Raw genomic sequence first — 25929 nt, forward strand, 5'->3', positions numbered from 1 at the left:
ATAGTTCTGTATACCAGTGTACACTGTGCTGGGTGCCCTGTAGGGAGTAGTATACATTAGAGGTATTATATATCAGTATATAGTTCTGTATACCAGTGTACACTGTGCTGGGTGCCCTGTAGGGAGTAGTATACATTAGAGGGGTTATATATCAGTATATAGTTCTGTATACCAGTGTACACTGTGCTGGGCGCCCTGTAGGGAGTAGTATACATTAGAGGTATTATATATCAGTATATAGTTCTGTATACCAGTGTACACTGTGCTGGGCGCCCTGTAGGGAGTAGTATACATTAGAGGTATTATACATCAGTATATAGTTCTGTATACCAGTGTACACTGTGCTGGGTGCCCTGTAGGGAGTAGTATACATTAGAGGTATTATATATCAGTATATAGTTCTGTATACCAGTGTACACTGTGCTGGGTGCCCTGTAGGGAGTAGTATACATTAGAGGTATTATATATCAGTATATAGTACTGTATACCAGTGTACACTGTGCTGGGTGCCCTGTAGGGAGTAGTATACATTAGAGGTATTATACATCAGTATATAGTTCTGTATACCGGTGTACACTGTGCTGGGTGCCCTGTAGGGAGTAGTATACATTAGAGGTATTATATATCAGTATATAGTACTGTATACCAGTGTACACTGTGCTGGGTGCCCTGTAGGGAGTAGTATACATTAGAGGTATTATACATCAGTATATAGTTCTGTATACCAGTGTACACTGTGCTGGGTGCCCTGTAGGGAGTAGTATACATTAGAGGTATTATATATCAGTATATAGTACTGTATACCAGTGTACACTGTGCTGGGTGCCCTGTAGGGAGTAGTATACATTAGAGGTGTTATATATCAGTATATAGTTCTGTATACCAGTGTACACTGTGCTGGGCGCCCTGTAGGGAGTAGTATACATTAGAGGTGTTATATATCAGTATATAGTTCTGTATACCAGTGTACACTGTGCTGGGTGCCCTGTAGGGAGTAGTATACATTAGAGGTATTATATATCAGTATATAGTACTGTATACCAGTGTACACTGTGCTGGGTGCCCTGTAGGGAGTAGTATACATTAGAGGTATTATATATCAGTATATAGTTCAGTATACCAGTGTACACTGTGCTGGGTGCCCTGTAGGGAGTAGTATACATTAGAGGTGTTATATATCAGTATATAGTTCTGTATACCAGTGTACACTGTGCTGGGTGCCCTGTAGGGAGTAGTATACATTAGAGGCATTATATATCAGTATATAGTTCTGTATACCAGTGTACACTGTGCTGGGTGCCCTGTAGGGAGTAGTATACATTAGAGTTATTATATATCAGTATATAGTACTGTATACCAGTGTACACTGTGCTGGGTGCCCTGTAGGGAGTAGTATACATTAGAGGTATTATATATCAGTATATAGTTCAGTATACCAGTGTACACTGTGCTGGGCGCCCTGTAGGGAGTAGTATACATTAGAGGTATTATATATCAGTATATAGTTCTGTATACCAGTGTACACTGTGCTGGGCGCCCTGTAGGGAGTAGTATACATTAGAGGTATTATATATCAGTATATAGTTCTGTATACCAGTGTACACTGTGCTGGGTGCCCTGTAGGGAGTAGTATACATTAGAGGTATTATATATCAGTATATAGTACTGTATACCAGTGTACACTGTGCTGGGTGCCCTGTAGGGAGTAGTATACATTAGAGGTATTATACATCAGTATATAGTTCTGTATACCGGTGTACACTGTGCTGGGTGCCCTGTAGGGAGTAGTATACATTAGAGGTATTATATATCAGTATATAGTACTGTATACCAGTGTACACTGTGCTGGGTGCCCTGTAGGGAGTAGTATACATTAGAGGTATTATACATCAGTATATAGTTCTGTATACCAGTGTACACTGTGCTGGGTGCCCTGTAGGGAGTAGTATACATTAGAGGTATTATATATCAGTATATAGTACTGTATACCAGTGTACACTGTGCTGGGTGCCCTGTAGGGAGTAGTATACATTAGAGGTGTTATATATCAGTATATAGTTCTGTATACCAGTGTACACTGTGCTGGGCGCCCTGTAGGGAGTAGTATACATTAGAGGTGTTATATATCAGTATATAGTTCTGTATACCAGTGTACACTGTGCTGGGTGCCCTGTAGGGAGTAGTATACATTAGAGGCATTATATATCAGTATATAGTTCTGTATACCAGTGTACACTGTGCTGGGTGCCCTGTAGGGAGTAGTATACATTAGAGTTATTATATATCAGTATATAGTACTGTATACCAGTGTACACTGTGCTGGGTGCCCTGTAGGGAGTAGTATACATTAGAGGTATTATATATCAGTATATAGTTCAGTATACCAGTGTACACTGTGCTGGGCGCCCTGTAGGGAGTAGTATACATTAGAGGTATTATATATCAGTATATAGTTCTGTATACCAGTGTACACTGTGCTGGGCGCCCTGTAGGGAGTAGTATACATTAGAGGTATTATATATCAGTATATAGTTCTGTATACCAGTGTACACTGTGCTGGGCGCCCTGTAGGGAGTAGTATACATTAGAGGTGTTATATATCAGTATATAGTACTGTATACCGGTGTACACTGTGCTGGGCGCCCTGTAGGGAGTAGTATACATTAGAGGTGTTATATATCAGTATATAGTACTGTATACCAGTGTATACTGTGCTTGCTGCCCTGTAGGGAGTAGTATACATTAGAGGTATTATACATCAGTATATAGTACTGTATACCAGTGTACACTGTGCTGGGCGCCCTGTAGGGAGTAGTATACATTAGAGGTGTTATATATCAGTATATAGTTCTGTATACCAGTGTACACTGTGCTGGGCGCCCTGTAGGGAGTAGTATACATTAGAGGTATTATATATCAGTATATAGTTCTGTATACCAGTGTACACTGTTCTGGGTGCCCTGTAGGGAGTAGTATACATTAGAGGTATTATATATCAGTATATAGTTCTGTATACCAGTGTACACTGTGCTGGGCGCCCTGTAGGGAGTAGTATACATTAGAGGTGTTATATATCAGTATATAGTTCTGTATACCAGTGGACACTGTGCTGGGCGCTCTGTAGGGAGTAGTATACATTAGAGGTATTATATATCAGTATATAGTTCTGTATACCAGTGTACACTGTGCTGGGTGCCCTGTAGGGAGTAGTATACATTAGAGGTATTATATATCAGTATATAGTTCTGTATACCAGTGTACACTGTGCTGGGTGCCCTGTAGGGAGTAGTATACATTAGAGGGGTTATATATCAGTATATAGTTCTGTATACCAGTGTACACTGTGCTGGGCGCCCTGTAGGGAGTAGTATACATTAGAGGTATTATATATCAGTATATAGTTCTGTATACCAGTGTACACTGTGCTGGGCGCCCTGTAGGGAGTAGTATACATTAGAGGTATTATACATCAGTATATAGTTCTGTATACCAGTGTACACTGTGCTGGGTGCCCTGTAGGGAGTAGTATACATTAGAGGTATTATATATCAGTATATAGTTCTGTATACCAGTGTACACTGTGCTGGGTGCCCTGTAGGGAGTAGTATACATTAGAGGTATTATATATCAGTATATAGTACTGTATACCAGTGTACACTGTGCTGGGTGCCCTGTAGGGAGTAGTATACATTAGAGGTATTATACATCAGTATATAGTTCTGTATACCGGTGTACACTGTGCTGGGTGCCCTGTAGGGAGTAGTATACATTAGAGGTATTATATATCAGTATATAGTACTGTATACCAGTGTACACTGTGCTGGGTGCCCTGTAGGGAGTAGTATACATTAGAGGTATTATACATCAGTATATAGTTCTGTATACCAATGTACACTGTGCTGGGTGCCCTGTAGGGAGTAGTATACATTAGAGGTATTATATATCAGTATATAGTACTGTATACCAGTGTACACTGTGCTGGGTGCCCTGTAGGGAGTAGTATACATTAGAGGTGTTATATATCAGTATATAGTTCTGTATACCAGTGTACACTGTGCTGGGCGCCCTGTAGGGAGTAGTATACATTAGAGGTGTTATATATCAGTATATAGTTCTGTATACCAGTGTACACTGTGCTGGGTGCCCTGTAGGGAGTAGTATACATTAGAGGTATTATATATCAGTATATAGTACTGTATACCAGTGTACACTGTGCTGGGTGCCCTGTAGGGAGTAGTATACATTAGAGGTATTATATATCAGTATATAGTTCAGTATACCAGTGTACACTGTGCTGGGTGCCCTGTAGGGAGTAGTATACATTAGAGGTGTTATATATCAGTATATAGTTCTGTATACCAGTGTACACTGTGCTGGGTGCCCTGTAGGGAGTAGTATACATTAGAGGCATTATATATCAGTATATAGTTCTGTATACCAGTGTACACTGTGCTGGGTGCCCTGTAGGGAGTAGTATACATTAGAGTTATTATATATCAGTATATAGTACTGTATACCAGTGTACACTGTGCTGGGTGCCCTGTAGGGAGTAGTATACATTAGAGGTATTATATATCAGTATATAGTTCAGTATACCAGTGTACACTGTGCTGGGCGCCCTGTAGGGAGTAGTATACATTAGAGGTATTATATATCAGTATATAGTTCTGTATACCAGTGTACACTGTGCTGGGCGCCCTGTAGGGAGTAGTATACATTAGAGGTATTATATATCAGTATATAGTTCTGTATACCAGTGTACACTGTGCTGGGTGCCCTGTAGGGAGTAGTATACATTAGAGGTATTATATATCAGTATATAGTACTGTATACCAGTGTACACTGTGCTGGGTGCCCTGTAGGGAGTAGTATACATTAGAGGTATTATACATCAGTATATAGTTCTGTATACCGGTGTACACTGTGCTGGGTGCCCTGTAGGGAGTAGTATACATTAGAGGTATTATATATCAGTATATAGTACTGTATACCAGTGTACACTGTGCTGGGTGCCCTGTAGGGAGTAGTATACATTAGAGGTATTATACATCAGTATATAGTTCTGTATACCAGTGTACACTGTGCTGGGTGCCCTGTAGGGAGTAGTATACATTAGAGGTATTATATATCAGTATATAGTACTGTATACCAGTGTACACTGTGCTGGGTGCCCTGTAGGGAGTAGTATACATTAGAGGTGTTATATATCAGTATATAGTTCTGTATACCAGTGTACACTGTGCTGGGCGCCCTGTAGGGAGTAGTATACATTAGAGGTGTTATATATCAGTATATAGTTCTGTATACCAGTGTACACTGTGCTGGGTGCCCTGTAGGGAGTAGTATACATTAGAGGCATTATATATCAGTATATAGTTCTGTATACCAGTGTACACTGTGCTGGGTGCCCTGTAGGGAGTAGTATACATTAGAGTTATTATATATCAGTATATAGTACTGTATACCAGTGTACACTGTGCTGGGTGCCCTGTAGGGAGTAGTATACATTAGAGGTATTATATATCAGTATATAGTTCAGTATACCAGTGTACACTGTGCTGGGCGCCCTGTAGGGAGTAGTATACATTAGAGGTATTATATATCAGTATATAGTTCTGTATACCAGTGTACACTGTGCTGGGCGCCCTGTAGGGAGTAGTATACATTAGAGGTATTATATATCAGTATATAGTTCTGTATACCAGTGTACACTGTGCTGGGCGCCCTGTAGGGAGTAGTATACATTAGAGGTGTTATATATCAGTATATAGTACTGTATACCGGTGTACACTGTGCTGGGCGCCCTGTAGGGAGTAGTATACATTAGAGGTGTTATATATCAGTATATAGTACTGTATACCAGTGTATACTGTGCTTGCTGCCCTGTAGGGAGTAGTATACATTAGAGGTATTATACATCAGTATATAGTACTGTATACCAGTGTACACTGTGCTGGGCGCCCTGTAGGGAGTAGTATACATTAGAGGTGTTATATATCAGTATATAGTTCTGTATACCAGTGTACACTGTGCTGGGCGCCCTGTAGGGAGTAGTATACATTAGAGGTATTATATATCAGTATATAGTTCTGTATACCAGTGTACACTGTTCTGGGTGCCCTGTAGGGAGTAGTATACATTAGAGGTATTATATATCAGTATATAGTTCTGTATACCAGTGTACACTGTGCTGGGCGCCCTGTAGGGAGTAGTATACATTAGAGGTATTATATATCAGTATATAGTTCTGTATACCAGTGTACACTGTGCTGGGTGCCCTGTAGGGAGAAGTATACATTAGAGGTATTATATATCAGTATATAGTTCTGTATACCAGTGTACACTGTGCTAGGTGCTCTGTAGGGAGAAGTATACATTAGAGGTATTATATATCAGTATATAGTTCTGTATACCAGTGTACACTGTGCTGGGTGCCCTGTAGGGAGTAGTATACATTAGAGGTATTATATATCAGTATATAGTTCTGTATACCAGTGGACACTGTGCTGGGCGCCCTGTAGGGAGTAGTATACATTAGAGGTATTATATATCAGTATATAGTTCTGTATACCAGTGTACACTGTGCTGGGTGCCCTGTAGGGAGCAGTATACATTAGAGGTATTATATATCAGTATATAGTTCTGTATACCAGTGGACACTGTGCTGGGCGCTCTGTAGGGAGTAGTATACATTAGAGGTGTTATATATCAGTATATAGTTCTGTATACCAGTGTACACTGTGCTGGGTGTCCTGTAGGGAGTAGTATACATTAGAGGTGTTATATATCAGTATATAGTTCTGTATACCAGTGTACACTGTACTGGGTGCCCTGTAGGGAGTAGTATACATTAGAGGTGTTATACATCAGTATATAGTTCTGTATACCAGTGTACACTGTGCTGGGGGCCCTGTAGGGAGTAGTATACATTAGAGGTGTTATATATCAGTATATAGTACTGTATACCAGTGTATACTGTGCTGGGTGCCCTGTAGGGAGTAGTATACATTAGAGGTATTATATATCAGTATATAGTTCTGTATACCAGTGTACACTGTGCTGGGTGCCCTGTAGGGAGTAGTATACATTAGAGGTGTTATATATCAGTATATAGTTCTGTATACCAGTGTACACTGTTCTGGGTGCCCTGTAGGGAGTAGTATACATTAGAGGTATTATACATCAGTATATAGTACTGTATACCAATGTACACTGTGCTGGGTGCCCTGTAGGGAGTAGTATACATTAGAGGTATTATATATCAGTATATAGTTCTGTATACCAGTGTATACTGTGCTGGGTGCCCTGTAGGGAGTAGTATACATTAGAGGTATTATATATCAGTATATAGTACTGTATACCAGTGTACACTGTGCTGGGTGCCCTGTAGGGAGTAGTATACACTAGAGGTATTATATATCAGTATATAGTTCTGTATACCAGTGTACACTGTGCTGGGTGCCCTGTAGGGAGTAGTATACATTAGAGGTATTATATATCAGTATATAGTTCTGTATACCAGTGTACACTGTGCTGAGCGCCCTGTAGGGAGTAGTATACATTAGAGGCATTATATATCAGTATATAGTTCTGTATACCAGTGTACACTGTGCTGGGTGCCCTGTAGGGAGTAGTATACATTAGAGGTATTATATATCAGTATATAGTACTGTATACCAGTGTACACTGTGCTGGGTGCCCTGTCGGGAGTAGTATACATTAGAGGCATTATACATCAGTATATAGTTCTGTATACCAGTGTACACTGTGCTGGGTGCCCTGTAGGGAGTAGTATACATTAGAGGGGTTATATATCAGTTTATAGTTCTGTATACCAGTGTACACTGTGCTGGGTGCCCTGTAGGGAGTAGTATACATTAGAGGTATTATACATCAGTATATAGTTCTGTATACCAGTGTACACTGTGCTGGGCGCCCTGTAGGCAGCAGTATACATTAGAGGCATTATACATCAGTATATAGTACTGTATAACGTTATATAGCAGTGGTCTTCATACTGTGGCCCTCCAGATGTTGCATAAGAACAACACCCAGCATGTCTGGACAGCCATTGGGAGACCCCTGGTATATAGGGAGCTGTATATAGGCCCCTTGCTCTCTGCTGTCAGCCATTAGTGCATCCACATACATGCAGCTGGATAGTCCAGACCCCTTGGAAGCTTCTCGTGATCTGTCAATAACACAGTATAAACAATTAATGATCCGATATAGTAAATGCTATTGTCCTCTTGTGTCAGCCAGTTGTCCGTCCACCCCAGTAAACGAGCTGCGTGGCTCCTGATAAATTCTTCAATGTTGTCCTTATTATAGGATTAGTCCTGACACCTCTGCTGCATTACTGTTTGCTCCCAAACCATACGCCCCATCTCTCTGGCTGGTTTATGTGTTGTATAAGAAAATACAATGTAGAGCGGTCAGGGGGGACATGATACTAGACAGTGAAGAGATGTCTCTCCGCAGACGACCAATAATCAGCGTTGCATATCAATAGCGGAAGATGTGACGCCGCTGATCATTAGGGGTGAATGAATAATAGCTGGTAGAAACATTGTGAGCGCAGCTCTGGATGTGACTAGAGCAGTGGTCTCCAATCTGCGGACCTCCAGATGTTGCAAAACTACAACTCCCAGCATGCCCGGACAGCCGAAGGCTGTCCGGGCATGCTGGGAGTTGTAGTTTTGCAACATCTGGAGGTCCGCAGATTGGAGACCACTGGACTAGAGGATCATTCAGTGTTATCCCAGATTAGTGGAAAATAACACACAAATACTGTCATTTTATATTCTATCATCTCCCTGCCATTGGGTTACGTACCATAGTGCCGGCCATGTGGCTGCTATGGGGCCCTTCGGGGTTAGTGCAAAACTCCTGCTGCAGAACTGAATTGTCAGCAAATTAATGGAGGGGGGGGGGGGGTACTGACCAATGGGTCATGGAAAGCAAAGGAGATACACCAGACCTTTCTGTTCTAGGGGGCAAAAGGAGACGCCGTAATGGGAGGCCCATATCGATATCCACTAAGGGGCCCCCCCTTTTACATCACTGACTGTTTCACGTATCATGATGCGCTGGAAACGCTTTTCTTGTTGATGCAGTAAATGTGACTCCTCCATTTATCCATCGAGGATCAGCATCATCTCACCGTCTGTTCTTCTCCCGCAGAATCTGTCCCGGTCACGGTCATCATTGGCGTTGCAGTCGGCGCTGGAGTGGCGTTCCTGGTCCTCATGGCTACAATTGTGGCATTTTGTTGCGCTCGGAACCAGAGAAGTAAGTGTAAAAATAATAAAACTAATAATAATAATAATTATATATGTCCTTATAAGAGTAGGAGAGAGGGGGTTACACTAGTATTTAGTCATTGAATTAGGATAAGGCAGTGTTTCTCGACCAGCGTGCCTCCAGCTGTTGAGAAACACTGTGCCTTCGGCTGTCCGGGCATGTTAGGAATTTTAGTGTTGCAACAGCTGGAGGTACACCGGTTGAGAAACACTGAGATGGGGGTAAACAACATTAAACCTCTGTTAGGTCGCCGTAAATTGCGGCGCTACCACGTTCACTTTCATTAGTTGCCATACAGACATGTGACCCCGATCTCTGATCACGCGCCCAAAATCAGGTTTGCGACGTTCTAGTAGACTTTGTTTCAGTTTTTCATTTTTAAATCATTTTTAACGGGCTAAAAAAAAAAACACACTCCTAAATCTTCTCACAGCTGAGGGTTTGTTACAATTATGTGCAGTCTAGACAATCCCACTATGAATCCGGGCGGATAATCTGTAGTGTGAATGGGCCCTAGCTGGGAGAGAAACCCATCGGCAGCACAAGTCTTTATCCCTTGTGGTGATTGGTGATTGCTTGTTACAGTGTAGCGGTGCCAGTAAAAACGTATCCGTCTTAAAGGGTCACTCTCATTAAAATTTATTTTTGCTATTGCACTCCTTATGGTAAATAAAAAATATTTCTAATATACTTTGTTTAAAAAAAATAAAGTTTTCTATGTTTTATTTGTGCTTAAAAAAAAAGCTCAAGAGCACATTTTCCCCCCATCTCATACACAGACTTTGGACCAAAGCCCAAACACAGGAAGTGCAGCCTGGAGTGCTGAGGGGGGTGTGTCCAGCCTCATCCAATCATAGCTCCTCTCACACTTAACTGCCATATGCTGTTGGTTGGACACACCCCCCTCAGCACTCCAGGCTGCACTTCCTGTGTTTGGACCTCAGTCCTAAGTCTGTGTATAAGATGGGGGAAAATGTGCTCTTGAGCTTTTTTAAGCACAAATAAAACATAGAAAACTTTATTTTTTTTAAACAAAGTATATTAGAAATATTTTTTATTTACCAGAAGGAGTGAAATAGCAAACATTTTTTTTAATGAGCGTGCCCATTTAAAGGGATACTCCACTGGAAAACATTTTCTTTTAAATCAACTGGTGCCAGAAATACATTTGTAAATTACTTCTATTAAAAAAATCCCAATCCTTCCAGTACTTATCAGCTGCAGTATAACACACAGGAAGTTCTTTTCTTTTTTAATTTCCTTTCTGTCTGACCACAGTGCTCTCTGCTGACACCTCTGTCCATTTTAGGAATAGGAGCAAATCCCCATAGCAAACCTCTCCTGCTCTGGGCAGTTCCTGACACGGACAGTGGTGTCAGCAGAGAGCACTGTGGTCAGGCAGAAAGGAAATTAAAAAAGAAAATAACTTGTTGTGTGTTATACTGCAGCTGATAAGTACTGGAAGGATTGGGATTTTTTAATAGAAGTAATTTACAAATCTGTTTAACTTTCTGGCACCAGTTGATTTAAAAGAAAATATTTTACCCCTTTAAGACCAACCGAAGAAACTATGGACCTCCAGCTTTTGCAAAACTACAACTCCCAGCATGCCTGGACAGCCAACGGCTGTCCAGGCATGCTGGGAGTTGTAGTTTTGCAACAGCTGGAGGTCCACAGTTGGCAGATTTAGGGTCAGTGGCCCTTGTTGGGCTTGTAAGGACCCATTTACACTACAGAATATAGGCCCAGAGAAATTCCAGTGCTAGGACCGCTCAGACAGGTGACGACTCCATTGACAATATGTAACTCATAAGGGAATTGTATAGACCTGATATAATATTATAACAAACCCTCAGCTGTGAAAAGTGCTCGGCTTGTGCAGGTATTACATGCGCATTTACCGGCGTCTGTATGACGGACGCAAATCCCAGACCCGCACTGACACTATACTACTCATGCAAAATATTTCCATTCACTGACAGCAAGATCCGGAAAATAATAAGAACCTATAGTCTCCAGAATTATAACTAATAAAGTTTGGCGTATACGCCGGCCATGATGTCATCGGCCAGACGTTCCGCTATTGTCTGCCTGTTTTAGCCTCTCATGATGCCATGTGTGTATTCTGCAGATCTGAAAGGCGTAGTGTCCGCCAAAAATGACATCCGCGTGGAGATCGTACACAAGGAACCGACCAATGGGAGAGAGACGGAAGAACATTCCAGCATCAAACAGCTCATGGTGAGATAATAATGTATCGATGTGATTTATAAAATGTAACAAAGTGATGGGGCGGCACCAGCTGCAGTGTTCCCCTCTCCTCGGGGGTGGGCTTAGAATGGTGACATCACTTAATTGCTTTATACAGTGGGATGCTGCCCTCTATAGACCAGAATATGGAACTAAACATGCAGAAGTTTCCCTATAGGGCTGGAGTTGCTCTTTAATGGTGCGTTCCCACCTGGCGTATACGCAGCGTATTTCACACTGCGCAAAATGTACGGCAGCAGCGGGACATACGCTGCGCATTCCTTGCTCACTATACACACAGGGCTTTCCAGCGGCAGCCCCATGTGTGTAGTGAGTTTCGGAGGCGGGGCCGTGTGTCGGCGTGACTGTGACGCGCGGCTCCGCCTCCAAAACTCACTGCACACATGGGGCTGCCGCTGGAAAGCCCTGTGTGTGTATAGTGAGCAAGGAATACGCAGCGTATTTCCCGCTGCTGCCGTAAATATTGCGCAGCATGAAATATGCTGCGTATACGCCAGGTGGGAACACACCCTTAAGGGGTACTCCGGTGGAAAACTTTTTTTTTTTTTAAATGAACTGGTGCCAGAAAGTTAAAGGGGTATTCCACGAAAAAAATTTTTTTATATATATATATATATATATATATATATATATATATATTAACTAGCTCCATAAAGTTAAACAGATTTGTAAATTACTTCTATTAAAAAATCTTAATCCTTTCAGTACTTATGAGCTTCTGAAGTTAAGGTTGTTCTTTTCTGTCTAAGTGCTCTCTGATAACACTGTCCCAGTTTAGAAGAGGTTTGCTATGGGGATTTGCTTCTATACTGGGCAGTTCCCGAGACACGTGTCAAAAATCTCAATCCTTTCAGTACTTTTTAGCAGCTGTGTGCTACAGAGGAAATTCTTTTCTTTTTGAATTTCTTTTTTGTCTTGTCTTGACATCTTTGTCCGTATCAGGAACTGTCTAGAGTAGCATAGGTTTTCTATGGGGATTTTCTCCTTCTCTGGACAGTTCCAGACATGGACAGAGGTGTCAGCAGAGAGCACTGTGGACAGAAAGAAAAGAAATTCAAAAAGAAAAGAATTTCCTCTGTAGCATACAGCTGCTAAGAAGTACTGGAAGGGTAAAGTTTTTTTTAATAGAAGTAATTTACATATCTGTTTAACTTTCTGGCACCAGTTGATTTAAAAAAAAAAAATTCCGACTGCGTACCCCTTTAAGCTTTGGGAAGCGCTTAGTGTTAGTTGGGGCTGATAATTTACTTCCCCGTAGATACAGATATGCAGGAAATTGCAGTCTTCTCGCTGTTCTTCATCACTTTCCGTGATCTCAGAGCGATCATTTATAACCGGATATAAGAGATCGCTCTATAACAGGATACCAATCACCGCCATCACTTATCAGCGCCATCCTAGCGATACAGACGTGCCCGTAAGATGCTGCATGCAGCGTGTTCCGGATAGTCGATGTTGTACTCGCAGCCTGATGAACGGCTTCGTTACAGTGTATTAATTACACCTCGCCTTTCATAAATCTGACTTGGAAAAAAAAAGTGTCGCAGAAAAGCTCTTTAATCCGGGCAGATTTATCCTCCTCCCCGCCGCATAAATGTGATTTAGACCCACAATTGTTTCTGATAAAGCGTTTCCTCCTGCGAAATGTACCGCACTTTGTGCGCTTCAGAAGAGATGAAATTTTAGAAGAGGCTGAAACCGAAAGCCTGATACGTAATCCTGCTCCCAAACCGAGACGTCGTATAATGGGAGCGCAGAGCATCTGTCCTCGAGGGAGCGGCGGCCCCTGTGCGACGCAGCGCGTTCTGGAGATAATTAACTAATAACATAGTGCGCAATACTTAACGGACGGCGGCATAATTAACTGAACAAATCACCGGCAGCGGATACGAAAAAAAAAAAGACAGAGAAACGAAAGCAACGAGAACAAAGTGAAGAAAAAAATTATATATATATATATATATATATATATATATATATATATATATATATATATACAGTAATCCCTCAATTTACAATGGCCTCAACATACAATAGTTTCAACATACAATGGTCTTTTCTGGACCATCGTAAGTTGAAACCAGATTCAACATACAATGTACAGACAGTCCAGATCTGTGAAACGTGTCAATGGCCGGAAGAACCGACCAATCAGAATCGGCAATTTACTGGTAAAACCCCTGTATTACTGAAGTGCATGCACTGACTGGTGTCTGGTAGCGCCCCCTACTGTACAGGGAGGTATTACATGTTCTGTACTCTTTACCTGTATTACTGAAGTGCATGCACTGACTGGTGTCTGGTAGCGCCCCCTACTGTACAGGGAGGTATTACATGTTCTGTACTCTTTACCTGTATTACTGAAGTGTATGCACTGACTGGTGTCTGGTAGCGCCCCCTACAGTACAGGGAGGTATTACATTTTTACCTGTACCAGGGTTAGCTGCTCCTTTGGACACCAGGTGAGGGCGACTCCATTACTTTTTTACTTACAGGACCCTGTAGAAGCTCCTGTCCTCTACATAGACCAGTGTTTCCCAAGCAGGGTGGCCCCAGCTGTTGCAAAACTACAACTCCCAGCATGCCCGGAAAGCCAAAGGCTGTCCGGGCATGCTGGGAGTTGTGGTTTTGCAACAGCTGGAGGCTCCCTGCTTGGGAAACACTGACATAGACAGTGATTACAGTTCCCAGCAGATCTTTCTTACTTTTATATGTAAGGATTTGCTTTATCTATATTAGTTATCTACTTTTTTTTTTTCTTTAATCCTCACTTTTTTTTTCTTATTTTTGGATGACATTTTGGTGCTTCAGAACCAATTACCAGATTCCCATAGAGTTCTGGTCTCAAAATACAATGGTTTCAGCATACAATGGTCGTCCCAGAACCAATTAATATTGTAACTTGAGGGACTACTGTATATATATATATATATATATATATATATATATATATATATATCCTTTAGGGGCTTTCCTTGGATCAAAACGCGTGGGAGCGTTCATTAGAAGACTTAACGGGATCCCACATCGAAGAGCGCCACAAACCACCTGTGCTGAGGGTTTGTTGCAGTGTAGCAGTCTGAACATAGGAATGTCTAGACTGGATACTACTGTAACAAACCCTCAGCTGTAATAGGAAATTAGGCAACATTCTTACTGTGCCTTTTTAGTAGGTATTACACACCAAAATACACATCCAATAGGCAGTACATTGTTTTCAGTGGAAATATATAGTACATATAGTTCACACATAACCGGCGCCTGCTATTTTTTTGGGGACAGATTTCAAAAACGCGTCGGCAATTGGCAAATGGGCCGAGAGGCAGGACGCGGAGTCGCTCCATTGAATGGACTGATCTGCATCCAAAATTGTAGCAAAAGAAAGCGAAATCTATGGCAGAGGTTCAGTTGTATATGTCTCAGACGTCTGCTGCGTGTTTTTTAATGCGAATAAAAAAAATCCACCATAGAAGCACGGCCTGAAAGATATCACTGGATTCTAAAAAAACAAACAAAAAAAAAAAAAAAAACACAGCTTTCCAAGACTACAGGGGGAATTTATTAATGGCAAAATTTGGTTTGCGTATTTTATTTTGTGCCAAACATCAAGTACCTAATTTTGCGCTATTTTTATGTTGTTTGCGCTGGCTCCGTTATTTTTCTTGTTGTGCACTAACGATACATTCACCCCCTTTCAGTTTCAGATTGGTAACTTTTTCCAGATCTCTGCTTGCTGACAGTGAATGAGAGCGGCAGGAGGTAGCTAATCGGCAGAGGATTGGATACAAATGTATCCAGTCAAGACAATGCTCTTTGAGTCTACGGAATATCGGTACGTTGTAGCAGGGAGATGTGTGCCACCGCTGCTGCTGTATTTAGCTTACAGAGCATTGTCTAGGACATTGTATCCCAACCAGAGTGCCTCCAGCTGTTGCAAAACTACAACTCCCAGCATGCCCGGACAGCCAACGGCTGTCCGGGCATGCTGGGAGTTGTAGTTTTGCAACAGCTGGAGGCATGCTGGTTGGGAAATACTGGCAGAGAGGTTGCCTGTGAATAGGTTCTGATTCACTGACAAGGAACAGAGAATTTACCAAAATTTTCATGAATAGGGTAATTAGGAGGGTACTCCGGTGGATAACTTTTTTTTTTTTTTTTTTTTATGAACTGGTGCCAGAAAGTTAAACAGATTTGTAAATTACTATTAAAAAATCTTTATCCTTCCAGTACTTTTTAGCAGCTGTATGCTACAGAGCAAATTCTTTTCTTTTTTGAATTTCTTTTTTTGTCTTGTCCACAGTGCTCTCTGCTGACACCTCTGTCCGTGTCAGGAACTGTCCAGAGCAGCATAGGTTTGCTATGAGGATTTTCTCCTACTCTGGACAGTTCCTGATACGGGCATCAGGTGTCAGCAGAGAGCACTGTGGACAAGACAAAAAAGAAATTCAAAAAGAAAAGAATTTCCTCTGTAGCATACAGCTGCTAATAAGTACTGGAAGGGTAAAGATTTTTTTTTTAATAGAAGTCATTTACAAATTTGTTTAACTTTCTGGCACCAGTTCATTTGACAAAAAAAATATATATTTTCCACCGGAGTACCCCTTTAAGTTTGGCTCTTCCAGGACGTTCTGGTACAGCGGCTACAGCTCAGAGAGCATTGTCTAGGACAGGGTTTCCCAACCAGGGTGCCTCCAGCTGTTGCAAAATTACAACGGCTGGGAAACACTGATCTCGGGGTTGCCTGTGAATAGGTGAATAGGTAAAGGAGTTATCCAGGAAAAAACATTTTTTTTATATATATCAACTGTCTCCAGAAAGTTAAACAGATTTGTAAATTACTTCTATTACAAAATCTTAATCCTTTCAGTACTTATGAGCTTCTGAAGTTAAGGTTGTTCTTTTCTGTCTAAGTGCTCTCTGATGACACGTGTCTCAGGAACCGCCCAGTTTAGAAGCAAATCCCCATAGCAAACCTCTACTAAATTGGCGGTTCCCGAGACACGTGTCATCAGTGAGCACTTAGACAGAAAAGAACAACCTTAACTTCAGAAGCTCATAAGTACTGAAAGCATTTAGATTTTTTTAATAGAAGTAATTTACAAATCTTTTTAACTTTCTGGAGACAGTTGATATATAAAAAAAAAGTTTTTTCCTGGAATACCCCTTTAAGTTTGGCTCCTCCAGGAAGTCCTGGTAGGGGCCCATGCCTACAATCTTTGGCATCACAGTCATCTTTCTTATGGTGAATGTGGCACATTGTGCCCACTATAGAAGCCCCCACCCTACAGCCTGTGCTCCTATATGGAGACCCTGCAGGGCTTAATATAGGTCACACCTGGTGGGTGACTCTGGGGCTGCGGAGTCTTCCCATACACCTGAGTATGAGGTCACCCTCTATAACGCGTCCGCTGTAGGACTGATCCTGTAGTTGGTGTCTGGGGCACTGCCAGGTGATGTGCTCTTGGCATAGGACCAGGCTCCGGTGCCAGATCATCGCTCACTTCTGTATTCAGTCCTGATGGAAAAGTTCTGCCTTGAGAAAAAGTTTGAAGTAGCAGGAAATTAATGTGCGGAGGAGGCCGAACTGTCGCCCTGTGCTGTAATCCTGGCACCTGTCCCTCTCCTGCCAGGCTCGCCACCACCGCGTGCGTGCCCCTTCCAGGAAGGCTGCAGATGAATTTGTAGCTGATCTATAGTTTTAATCACTTTTCCAATCTGTCATAACGGAGCGGCGTGACAATGTCATCACCGGGGCTGCACGACCGGCATCGCCAATGAGCCAGCAGCGCGCACTGTACGGGCCTCACTGAACCTAAACATATGTAGCAGAGAAGAATGTGTTCACTGTAACTGTAAGCACTGATAATGCAGTAAATGCTACCTGCAGGGGGGCCGGTGTGTGTTGTCTGTGGTGTTACATAGGACTGCAGGTGACATCTACTACGTAATCTGTACCTGGAGAGTTATTAATGTGTCTGTGTTATCTGTAGTGTTACATAGGACTGCAGGTAAACCCCACCAAACACTAACATACCACTATACCGCAGACCTACATAACACTGCTATAACTCACACCTACATACCACTATACTGCACACCTACATACAACCGCTATACTGCACCTCTACATAACACCACTATACTGCACACCTACATACAACCGCTATACTGCACCTCTACATAACACTGCTATACTGCACACCTACATAACACCGCTATACTGCACACCTACATAGCACCGCTATACTGCAGCCCTACATAACACCGCTATACTGCACCCCTACATAACACCGCTATACTGCACCCCTACATAACACTGTTATACTGCACCCCTACATAACACCGCTATACTGCACCCCTACATAACACTGCTATAACTCACACCTACATACCACTATACTGCACACCTACATACAACCGCTATACTGCACCTCTACATAACACTGCTATACTGCACACCTACATAACACCGCTATACTGCACACCTACATAGCACCGCTATACTGCAGCCCTACATAACACCGCTATACTGCACCCCTACATAACACCGCTATACTGCACCCCTACATAACACTGTTATACTGCACCCCTACATAACACTGCTATACTGCACCCCTACATAACACTGCTATACTGCACCCCTACATAACACTGCTATACTGCACCCCTACATAACACTGCTATACTGCACACCTACATAGCACCGCTATACTGCACCCCTACATAACACCGCTATGCTGCACCCCTAGATAACACTGCTATACTGCACCCCTACATAACACTGCTATACTGCACCCCTACATAACACTGCTATACTGCAAACCTACATAACACTGCTATACTGCACCCCTACATAACACTGCTATACTGCACCCCTACATAACACTGCTATACTGCACCCCTACATAACACTGCTATACTGCACCCCTACATAACACTGCTATACTGCACCCCTACATAACACTGCTATACTGCACCCCTACATAACACTGCTATACTGCACCCCTACATAACACCGCTATACTGCACCCCTACATAACACTGCTATACTGCACCCCTACATAACACTGCTATACTGCACCCCTACATAACACTGCTATACTGTACCCCTACATAACACTGCTATACTGCACCCCTACATAACACTGCTATACTGCACCCCTACATAACACCGCTATACTGCACCCCTAGATAACACTGCTATACTGCACCCCTACATAACACTGCTATACTGCACCCCTACATAACACTGCTATACTGCACACCTACATAACACTGCTATACTGCACCCCTACATAACACTGCTATACTGCACCCCTACATAACACTGCTATACTGCACCCCTACATAGTACTTACATATGTACTACATTATTTGTACTCAGAGTTATCACTGTGTTATCTGTGGTGTTACATAGGACTGCAGGTCACATCTACATTATCTGTACTCTGTTATCACTGTATTATCTGTGGTGTTACATAGGACTGCAGGTCACATCTATACATTATCTGTACTCTGTTATCACTGTACATTATTTCACTTTTTCTTTCACTGAATTCCACCGCTCAGCTCTGCTACATCTCTGTTTGTTTTGTATGTCAGGTCTTATGTTCTTTATTTGGCTTTAGTTATTGACTAATAGATTTACCTAGCCTGATCCCCTCCCCTGTCATACTGCGGACCCCGGCAGGTGCGGCAGAGATTACAGGATACAGATTGCCGCCTTCTGTTCAGCTTCTTAAGATTTACTCTGTTACTTTAATTAAACACAATCGCAGTTCGCTGGATCAGGAAGAAAACAACGCATTCCTTATCCTAATAGCCGGGCGGTGACAGCGGCCTGTTCATGGCGTCACATCCATCAGGGAGGAACGTTCTGCGATGTAGCACAAAGTCACCGATACTGCAACAGTCTCCTAATAACTGAAGCCGCTGGGCCCGATATATATAACTCATTCCTCAGTCATATCTCCTACTGGGAAAGCTGGGTCTCTAACGGTATAGTTCCTGCAGAAAAAGTTACTCTTCTTTCCCAAAGCCCTGTGAAAAATATACCAATAAGTTTATTGGTACAGTGTGTGTAAACAGCATAGTGGTGCTATGTAGGTGTAGCAGTGCTATGTAGGTATATGGTGAAGCAGTGCTATGTAGGTATATGGTGAAGCAGTGCTATGTAGGTATATGGGGAAGCAGTGCTATGTAGGTATATGGTGAAGCAGTGTTATGTAGGTATGTGGTGAAGCAGTGCTATGTAGGTATGTGGTGAAGCAGTGCTATGTAGGTATGCGGTGAAGCAGTGCTATGTAGGTATGCGGTGAAGCAGTGCTATGTAGGTATATGGTGAAGCAGTGCTATGTAGGTATGTGGTGAAGCAGTGCTATGTAGGTATGTGGTGAAGCAGTGCTATGTAGGTATATGGTGAAGCAGTGCTATTTAGGTATGTGGTGAAGCAGTGCTATGTAGGTATATGGTGAAGCAGTGCTATGTAGGTATGTGGTGAAGCAGTGCTATGTAGGTATATGGTGAAGCAGTGCTATGTAGGTATGTGGTGATGCAGTGCTATGTAGGTATATGGTGAAGCAGTGCTATGTAGGTATATGGTGAAGCAGTGCTATGTAGGTATGTGGTGAAGCAGTGCTATGTAGGTATGTGGTGAAGCAGTGCTATGTAGGTATATGGTGAAGCAGTGCTATGTAGGTATGTGGTGAAGCAGTGCTATGTAGGTATATGGTGAAGCAGTGCTATGTAGGTATATGGTGAAGCAGTGCTATGTAGGTATGTGGTGAAGCAGTGCTATGTAGGTATGTGGTGAAGCAGTGCTATGTAGGTATGTGGTGAAGCAGTGCTATGTAGGTATATGGTGAAGCAGTGCTATGTAGGTATGTGGTGAAGCAGTGCTATGTAGGTATATGGTGAAGCAGTGCTATGTAGGTATGTGGTGAAGCAGTGCTATGTAGGTATGTGGTGAAGCAGTGCTATGTAGGTATGTGGTGAAGCAGTGCTATGTAGGTATGTGGTGAAGCAGTGCTATGTAGGTATGTGGTGAAGCAGTGCTATGTAGGTATGTGGTGAAGCAGTGCTATGTAGGTATGTGGTGAAGCAGTGCTATGTAGGTATGTGGTGAAGCAGTGCTATGTAGGTATGTGGTGAAGCAGTGCTATGTAGGTATGTGGTGAAGCAGTGCTATGTAGGTATGTGGTGAAGCAGTGCTATAAAAGTGTGCAGTATAGCGGTATGAATGTTGTGTTACATTTCATGGGGGTGTGGGCAAATATTGTTAACTCTGGGCGAGTGTATTTTCATGAGAGGGAGAGGGGTGGTCAGTCCATTTTTGCCCCAGTGGAAGAATAGCATAGCTGGCTCTGTGCATGGAAGTGGTAACATAACAAGACAGACTTGCTGTTCAGAAGTCTAGGAAAGATGGATGACACCTAATTTGGAACAGAGGCAAAAAATTGAAGTTTCACTCCCAGCCTCACCAGCAGCTTTTAGTGCAGAGCATGTTGTTTATATGAAGATGTAGCAGAGCTCAGCTTTGACTTTTCTGTTTTGCCCCTTGCTAACATTTTATGCAGTAGATGTGACCTGCAGTCCTATGTAACACCACAGATAACACAGTGATAACTCTCTGAGTACAGATAATGTAGTATATGTTACCTGCAGTCCTATGTAACACCACAGATAACACAGTGATAACTCTGAGTACAGATAATGTAGTGGATGTGACCTGCAGTCCTATGTAACACCACAGATAACACAGTGATATCTCTCTGAGTACAGATAATGTAGTAGATGTGATCTGCAGTCCTATGTAACACCACAGATAACACAGTGATAACTCTCTGAGTACAGATAATGTAGTATATGTTACCTGCAGTCCTATGTAACACCACAGATAACACAGTGATAACTCTGAGTACAGATAATGTAGTGGATGTGACCTGCAGTCCTATGTAACACCACAGATAACACAGTGATATCTCTCTGAGTACAGATAATGTAGTAGATGTGATCTGCAGTCCTATGTAACACCACAGATAACACAGTGATATCTCTCTGAGGACAGACAATGTAGTAGATGTGATCTGCAGTCCTATGTAACACCACAGATAACACAGTGATATCTCTCTGAGTACAGATAATGTAGTGCATGTGACCTGCAGTCCTATGTAACAGTACAGATAACACAGTGATAACTCTCTGAGTACAGATAATGTAGTAGATGTGACCTGCAGTCCTATGTAACACCACAGATTACACAGTGATAACTCTCAGAGTACAGATAATGTAGTAGACGTCACCTGCAGTCCTATGTAATACCACATATAACACAGTAATAACTCTCAGAATACAGATAATGTAGTAGATGTGACCTGCAGTCCTATGTAACACTACAGATAAATGATTTGATGCTAGTTGACACACTCGGCTCAGCTACATTTCATCTTGGTCTGATCTATGGGGCCTCTGCTTAGGAAGGAGGGAAGTAGATTGAGAAGTTGGGCCCCAAACGTTCCAGTCCGGCCTCTGCGCCTCCATTATTTGGACACCTCGGAGAGCGGCGCCGTCCATTCTCCCTTGATCATTACTGCGCAGATCTCCAATAAGGCTGCATTCACACCTCGCTTTATGTATATGGCGACCGTATACCGTTTTAAGTCATAAAATGTATGGAACAGTTTTTTTCGCCATACCCATAGATTGGCATTTAAAAGCCGTATGCAAAATGAATCCGGTTTGGCGCAGTCCAGTGCGTTTATTTTAATTTTGTTATTTTTTTTTACGAGGGTCCTATAAGGTTTTTTTCTACTGTTTTAATACTGTATATTCACCTTATACGTTTTTTTAGTGTATGGAAGTCAGTGAGATCCTGTGTATATGGTTTTATATGGCTATAGCTCATACGATTTTAATACCCCTAAACCGTATGCCAACCATGGTGTAATCTGAAACAAGATGGCAGCGTCGGCACCATAACCCCTGGAGCATATATAGAGAGTCCTATTGGGGACCGGACTGATATCCCCCCCCCCCCCCTGCTGCCCCCCACCACAGACCTCTCATAGCCCTAATAGAAAAGCGGCTCCTTAACCCCTCCACCACCACTGACAACAGCGAGACATAGCACAGATTTTGCACACGTGCGCCGATTCTTCCCGTCCTGCCATTAATTTAGCAGATTTATATTCTGTGGTCCCTGGACAGGACATTGGCGCCCCCCCCCCCCCCCCCCCCCCACTCCCACTCCAATATCGGCTCTCAGTCCCTCGGGCAAAGCAAAAAGAGCGGCGCCGGAAAATCAATAGCAACTATGAGTAACATTTCCATGCGGCTTAACCTCCACGGCCCCCGCGGGGTCCAATGCAAAATATATGTATATATTACCATATCCGAGATGGATTTCTACTGACGTTAGAGGGGGTTAACCCTTAGTTATACCTAGGACTTCGGTGCGGGCAGAGTGGTTTAGTATGCAGTCAGTGCCATCCCCTTGGATCGCTCCTATTATCCTGGGCATCACTGACTTCTGTGCATGGGACTGCTGGGAGGGGGTGCAACAAGCCCCATAGGCGGCAGGGGAGGTGAGCAGCCATTTTATGACCTCCAAAGGGCAAGGGGAGTTATTGTCCCAAAAAGTAGGGTACACCCATAGAGTTGAGTTCCACAACCTACAGCATTCAAAACTACAACTCCCATCATTCTATAGCCATGTTTCCCAACCTGAGGCTCCCCAGCTGTTGCAAAACTGCAACTCCCAGCATGCCCTGACAGCCTTCGGCTGTCAGGGCATGCTGGGAGTTGCAGTTTTGCAACAGCTGTAGTGCCCCAGGTTAGGGATACATTGCACCAGAGGTATCTAAGCCAGGTAGTCGATGGACGGATCTTGGTCTCACCAGTGGCTTTTTCCTTCTCCTACAGATCGACAGAGGAGACTTCCAGCAGGACTCGGTCCTCAAGCAGCTCGAGGTCTTAAAGGAAGAAGAAAAGGAGTTTCAGAAGGTAAGATAGGAACAGGATTACTGTATGTACATGTACAGTGCAAGGCATTATGGGTGAGCACCAAGATCTCTGCTTGCTGTCAGGGACTCAAATTCTACAGCTTTCAAAATCTCTGTTTGCCATCAGTGCTGATGGAGCTCCCAGTCTGTACCATCTACAATACCATATTTAAATTAGCGGGATTGGCGTATAATTAAGTAAGGCATTTCCATATTTTATGGCTTTTGTGTATTTCCTCTCATCATCACCAGTGACAGTATCATATCTCCTCGTCTCCCACCCGTGACAGTACCATAACCCCTGTCCCCCACCAGTGACAGTATCATATCCCCCCGCCCCCCACCAGTGGCAGTATCATATCCCCTCCATCCCCCACCAGTGGCAGTATCATATCCCCCCCCCCCGTCCCCCACAAGTGGCAGTATCATATCCCCCCCCCCGTCCCCCACAAGTGGCAGTATCATATCCCCCCCCCCCCCCGTCCCCCACAAGTGGCAGTATCATATCCCCCCCGTCCCCCACCAGTGGCAGTATCATATCCCGCCCCCCACCAGTGACAGTATCATATCCCCCCCGTCCCCCACCAGTGGCAGTATCATATCCCGCCCCCCACCAGTGGCAGTATCATATCCCCTCCATCCCCCACCAGTGGCAGTATCATATCCCCCCCCCCACCAGTGACAGTATCATATCCCCCCCCCCATCCCCCACAAGTGGCAGCATCATATCCCCCCCCGCCCCCCACCAGTGGCAGTATCATATCCCCTCCATCCCCCACCAGTGGCAGTATCATATCCCCCCCCCCCCGTCCCCCACAAGTGGCAGTATCATATCCCCCCCCCCGTCCCCCACAAGTGGCAGTATCATATCCCCCCCCCGTCCCCCACAAGTGGCAGTATCATATCCCCCCCGTCCCCCACCAGTGGCAGTATCATATCCCGCCCCCCACCAGTGACAGTATCATATCCCCCCGCCCCCCACCAGTGGCAGTATCATATCCCCTCCATCCCCCACCAGTGGCAGTATCATATCCCCCCCCCCACCAGTGACAGTATCATATCCCCCCCCCCCATCCCCCACAAGTGGCAGCATCATATCCCCCCCGTCCCCCACCAGTGGCAGTATCATATCCCGCCCCCCACCAGTGACAGTATCATATCCCCCCCACCCCCTTCCCCCACCAGTGACAGTATCATATCCCCCCCGTCCCCCACCAGTGACAGTATCATATCCCCCCTGTCCCCCACCAGTGGCAGTATCATATACCCCCTGTCCCCCACCAGTGGCAGTATTATATACCCCCTGTCCCCCACAAGTGGCAGTATCATATCCCCCCCGTCCCCCACCAGTGGCAGTATAATATACTCCCTGTCCCCCACCAGTGGCAGTATCATATCCCCCCCGTCCCCCACCAGTGGCAGTATCATATACCCCCCCATCCCCCACCAGGGGCAGTACTATGTTCCCCACCCTGTCCCCCACCAGTGGCAGTATCATATACCCCCGTCCCCCACCAGTGGCAGTATCATATACCCCCCGTCCCCGTCCCCCACAAGTGGCAGTATCATATCCCCCCCGTCCCCCACCAGTGGCAGTATCATATCCCGCCCCCCACCAGTGACAGTATCATATCCCCCCCGTCCCCCACCAGTGGCAGTATCATATCCCGCCCCCCACCAGTGGCAGTATCATATCCCCTCCATCCCCCACCAGTGGCAGTATCATATCCCCCCCCCCACCAGTGACAGTATCATATCCCCCCCCCCATCCCCCACAAATGGCAGCATCATATCCCCCCCCGCCCCCCACCAGTGGCAGTATCATATCCCCTCCATCCCCCACCAGTGGCAGTATCATATCCCCCCCCCCCGTCCCCCACAAGTGGCAGTATCATATCCCCCCCCCCGTCCCCCACAAGTGGCAGTATCATATCCCCCCCCCCCCCGTCCCCCACAAGTGGCAGTATCATATCCCCCCCGTCCCCCACCAGTGGCAGTATCATATCCCGCCCCCCACCAGTGACAGTATCATATCCCCCCCGTCCCCCACCAGTGGCAGTATCATATCCCCTCCATCCCCCACCAGTGGCAGTATCATATCCCCCCCCCCACCAGTGGCAGTATCATATCCCCTCCATCCCCCACCAGTGGCAGTATCATATCCCCCCCCCCACCAGTGACAGTATCATATCCCCCCCCCCATCCCCCACAAGTGGCAGCATCATATCCCCCCCCGCCCCCCACCAGTGGCAGTATCATATCCCCTCCATCCCCCACCAGTGGCAGTATCATATCCCCCCCCCCGTCCCCCACAAGTGGCAGTATCATATCCCCCCCCCCGTCCCCCACAAGTGGC

The 25929-nt window shown here is 44.2% G+C and overlaps 1 protein-coding gene across 3 annotated transcripts in view; it reads left to right on the forward strand.

Moving 5' to 3' along the window:
* The window catches only part of KIRREL3 (kirre like nephrin family adhesion molecule 3), an 882952-nt gene that overhangs the window by 852384 nt on the left and 4639 nt on the right, over positions 1–25929 (forward strand). For all 3 annotated transcript variants that reach the window (XM_056542707.1, XM_056542708.1, XM_056542709.1), the window contains 3 exons: positions 9184–9291; positions 11435–11544; positions 23494–23574. In XM_056542707.1, coding sequence (XP_056398682.1) covers positions 9184–9291; positions 11435–11544; positions 23494–23574 — 299 coding nt within the window. The remainder of the gene's footprint in view (positions 1–9183; positions 9292–11434; positions 11545–23493; positions 23575–25929) is intronic.

Source organism: Hyla sarda, chromosome 10 (genome assembly GCF_029499605.1).
Source record: "Hyla sarda isolate aHylSar1 chromosome 10, aHylSar1.hap1, whole genome shotgun sequence".
Taxonomy (NCBI): Eukaryota; Metazoa; Chordata; class Amphibia; order Anura; family Hylidae; genus Hyla; species Hyla sarda.